Source organism: Anarhichas minor, unplaced genomic scaffold (assembly GCF_050575085.1).
Source record: "Anarhichas minor isolate MPS153535 unplaced genomic scaffold, ASM5057508v1 ptg000073l, whole genome shotgun sequence".
Taxonomy (NCBI): Eukaryota; Metazoa; Chordata; class Actinopteri; order Perciformes; family Anarhichadidae; genus Anarhichas; species Anarhichas minor.
Window position 1 is genome coordinate 10,200,001 of NW_027466519.1, and position 4,741 is coordinate 10,204,741.

General features: G+C 41.1%; 1 protein-coding gene across 1 annotated transcript in view; it reads right to left on the reverse strand.

Moving 5' to 3' along the window:
* Nucleotides 1–1,997, reverse strand: part of ppp6c (protein phosphatase 6, catalytic subunit) — a 22,285-nt gene extending 20,288 nt beyond the window's left edge. The window contains exon 1 of the mRNA XM_076079612.1: nucleotides 1,811–1,997. Coding sequence (XP_075935727.1) covers nucleotides 1,811–1,885 — 75 coding nt within the window. The 5' untranslated portion in view covers nucleotides 1,886–1,997. The remainder of the gene's footprint in view (nucleotides 1–1,810) is intronic.
* Nucleotides 1,998–4,741: the final 2,744 nt, after the last annotated feature.

The following is a 4,741-nucleotide window of genomic DNA, read 5'->3' on the forward strand; positions in this document are numbered from 1 at the left end:
CGGTGGCGAAAACACCAAAATCAAGGCTTCAACATGGCAGTCCCCAAACCAAATGGTCATGTCACCACGACTACGTCCACTTCCTATTTACAGTCTATGTTTGTAACAATAGACACCCCACTCTTATGTGTTTAACAGGCCAGACTTTGAAGCAAATTATCCATAATGGCCAAATGGTGGAATTACAATTTCCTGGTCCATCACGTGATGCCATGGGGCCCAGATAAGTCCTATAGACTTACAATGGGAAAGACGTCTGTAACTCAGCTGATAATTCTCTTTGGGAGGTGAATAAACATCCCAGAACAAACACAGGAACAACCCTTTTTTCATTCAGTCTTAAAAGTTGTTAAATGCACCAATAGCCAAGTCCAGAGTTATTTTTAGTCCCTCCATTCATGAGAATGCGTCCCAAGAATGAGACTGGACCGAGGGCTGGGAAGCAGGGTTAAAGGAAACACTGGTGCGCTTGCTCTATGGGCCCCATAATGAGGAAGATCCGGGTCATTTTAGATTCGGAAGTCAAACTTTTGTTGCTTCTTTTGCTTCACGATGAATGGGGCACCCTCCAATGCTGTATTGAATTCTCTTTATCCATGCTCTTTGCTCCAGGTGTGCTATCTGACATCACACACTGGGGAGACATTATGCTGCCGTTGTTTGGTTCAGTGTGAAAAAGTAAAGCCGGTGTAATGGCTGATGTTATTCACGGCAGTATTTCGCAATCTGTGTTACATCAATGATGCTTGGTGCTCAAACAGTCAGAGTTGTTGGACAATGTTTCCCTGATGTTGAATTTGTAAAGATGTAAAAATGTATTGCCATCTTATCTGCCCAGAGTATTGTTTTATTGCTGCAGTTTACATTCCTCCTGATGCCAATTTAAAATAAATGCACCACTGCTTTAGTTTTGTTGGTCATGATTGTTCTTGAAAAACTCTACAACTGCATCTTATTGTGCAACCCTGTGTTGAATTGAAATGACTTTATAATTTCTACACAGTTCTATACAGGGCTAAATGGCCTGCACAGTGACTGTGAGAGTCTCCCTGTTGGTTACAGGCTAAACAGGCAAAGAGAAGAAAGCAAGCGGACGACAATAGCCTACAATATGTAGCTTGCATACTAGTTCACGTGAAGCTAAGTGCTTTTCTTCCTTATAAAGAATAATGCAGAAATATGAAGCCAGTGAGATGGTGACGCAATTACAGGTTTGGCTATGAGAGACTGTAGTGAGACAGTTAAAATGCAAAGGACAGTATTACAAGAATCACTATCTCACGATCATGTTGGAAAGAAGGATGAAAATCAGATTACGCTGACATTCTTCTGTTTGAGCAGTAAACTCAGACGTTACTGCACCCTGAACAAGTGTTTTATTCAACTTAGCCTCTACGAGAGCTCCATCCATTAGAAGCAGGTAGCAACATGCTCGTACGTATCTATGGTGGGTAACGACAAACCTAACGTTAGCTACTGATAGACTCATGATTAAACTTGCTGCCGTGGTTCCCATGTTTTGCACCAATCGTAATTTTTAATCGTTAGCTACATTAGCGTTAAGCATTAACAGCTACAGCGTCCTTAATGAATTCCCTGTCCTGATTTAATCGGACTTGGTTAGCCGGCGAGGATTTTATCGGTGACGCTGGTAAAATATGCGCACAAATAACGAGCCTGTCTACCTCTGAGTAACAACTGTTAACTAGCAGATACGTTATTAGCCAGGCTTGTTGAACAAACACCGTCGTTTGCTGCCACTGATATTATCAAACCTTAGTCTACATTCATTTCAGCTACTTAAACTCACCTTTAGATCATTTTCCGGCAGGTATTTGCAGTGTCTCGCTATTTCAACGTACTTGTCAAGGTCTAAAGGCGCCATTATCAAAATGCTAAACCCAGAAGACTGCTAAGGTAGTTAGCCAGCTAGCAAGTTCCTTTTCTTCTTCCTCTTCACCGTTCCTTCATGTTCAACTTTCATCAATGGCGTCACTTCAGTTTAAACTTAATGCTAGTTAATCACATCCTGTGAACACCTTCAAAATAAAACTATTTACCAACGAAACAGTCCTCTATTAATAAAGAACACCAAAATGAAGTCAAGTATGCCATACAAAATAAATATTTAATGTATTGCATCCCAACTCTTGATGTTTGGAAACTTTAAAGAAAAGGCTAGTGGTTGTTTTTAAACCTTTATTTCGAAGGTATCAATAAAATGGCATTATCTCCAGTCAACTTGATGCTCTATTCTACTGCGCTTGGTGTGCAGGGAAAATGCAACAGCGCTTCCTGCTGGTACAATGACAACTGCTCTTCCAGGTGCTCTATGTGCATTTGTTTGTCTGTATGTTTAATGTGTTGTTTTGTTCCTTTTTCCTATAGGCTAGTTAGGTTATTTTGTATGGTGTTTTAACAATGAACACCTGCTCCTACATTGTATTGCACATTGTGGTGGAAAAAATCTTTTTAACCTCTCTGTGAGAAATAATCACGATGGAACTTCTTAAAGTATTAAAAACATATTTAATGAACAGACACTTCAATCATAATTCAGCTGAATGGATAGAGCTCTTTCCCCACGGATGGTTCGGAGGTCTAACCATAATAAAAAAAAAAAACAGTATATATGCGCGTTATCTCGTCTCCTCTCCCTTCACCCTCCCCCTCGCAGATGTTGTTGGCCGCTGCACCCATCAAGGCCAGGTTCCCAGCCTTTTCATGGGAAGAGGGTTAGGCTGGTATATGCAGGTTTAAGCGATTCAAGTTATAACTAAAAGAACCATATGATAAATTTCCACCACACACATAACTGTAGCAACTCTAGTACCCTCGTCATAACAGCAGAGGGCAAACCAGGAACAGAGAGCACATGCAGGACACTGTTGACAGGAAGAGGTAGTGAAGAAGAGTCTCTCCGTAAAAAGACCTTGGACTGCGGTCTAAAAGTAAAACAAAAAATAAATAAAAACGTTCAGATGTCTTTTCCTAACCACTTTGGTCCGTGTACGTTTTGATAGTCTGTTTTACCGTTTAATTGAAAAAACGAATATTGAAACGTGGCCGAAGATGGAATACAAAAGTGTCGAGAAGAAGCTTCATGAAGCATACCGGTTCCTAGCAGGGTTCATTTGTTGAAGCTTCATGTGCACACAAACCACCTGCTGGTCAAAGAGTGTAAAACAGGCAGACCTATTACAGACGATCTCATGTCATGTGTGATAAAGGCTGCATCAACGTTGCAGTAGTTTAGCCGGGCGGAGGGCAGTCAATGTGCTTGTGTAACTATAGTTATGTAAGAGTGGAGACTTTATTCGTTTTTATTCAGAAACAATCATTTCTTTGCGTGATACGTTTTCGGACGTCATCAATCATGTCATTGATCCAAAACGATGTAAATCTCAATACGAGCCTCACAGAAAACCTCCTGGTTTGCATTAACATTACAGGGTGAAGGTGGTGTGTGTAAATACTGTAATGTTCCACTTACGAGTCGGAGACAGAGTGAAGTCCTTGCAAGAGGTTTATTAACACCAACCGTCAACAATAGTGCCGAGCAACTCCAGCGAACATTATCGGTCTTGTTTACAGTGTGTTTCAACAACAACAACTCTTCTTCGTTGGTTCCGGCCTAACAACCCTGACTAGCTCCCGACACAGAACAGGTAACCCCTCCTCCCCTCTGCACCTTGACTAACGTGTACAGTGCGTCCCGTGATTGGCCAGAGAGAGGGAAGTGACAGCCTGACCCCTCTACTACCAGCTGTTACTGTGCAGGGGTCGCCAATTGGCGGACCGCGGTCCGGATCCGGACCCAGACGCCGTTTTATCCGGACCCAGCACCTAAAATCGATTTTATTTTGACAGGGCGCTTCTATTTTAACCGGCGCAGCTTTTCCAGCCTTTATGGCACTTGTTCAGCGGTGCAGGAAACGCACCGACCAATGCGGTGTAAATCACATCACGTGATGCAGCTCAGCCAATCAAATATGGGTATTCTGACACGTTTCCTGACTGGAGTGAGATGTACACACACCGGGGGAGAGACGAGGAAAGAGAAGGAAGAGCAGGAGAATAATACGTGAGTCAGAGAAGTTATTTCACATGACGTTCTCCAAAGAGAGAAAAGTGGTCAGAGAGACCAGAGTCTTTATCCAAGAATGAACAGACTCTTATAGGTTCATTCTTCACAGGGACAGTTTAAAACCAGTGTGTCTCACATGTTCAGAGACCGTGACGATTAATAAAAGCGGTAAAAGCGACACTACGAGACAAAGCACAACTCTTTTGAGCAAACGCACCCTCTCACATCTGAATGAAGACACAGAAAATAAACCTAAGAGCCCAATATGATCAGAATCCTAACACATGAATTCACTGTCCAACAATGATGATGTTACCAGAGAGAATAGAGCTGAAACAAGTGGTTTAATAACCACAGATAAAGATCATGCTCACTGATTTATCTTGTTAGAAGATGAGAAAAATAAAATATGTGGCTTTTTTGATTGACATCACTTCACACCTGAATTAACTGAATTTAAAGCTGCAGGACAATTCAGTGAAATTCATTTTTCTAAAATTAAGTACTTTATTTTAAGATGCACATTTTTGAAAAGCTTTCTGTTTATCAGTTATTCTTTAATCCAGCTCTTATTTTACTTGAAATTAGAGAACATTTATTTATGCATTTCTATGTATTATTTATAATCCATGCAGTTAAATTTGAAAACTGAGA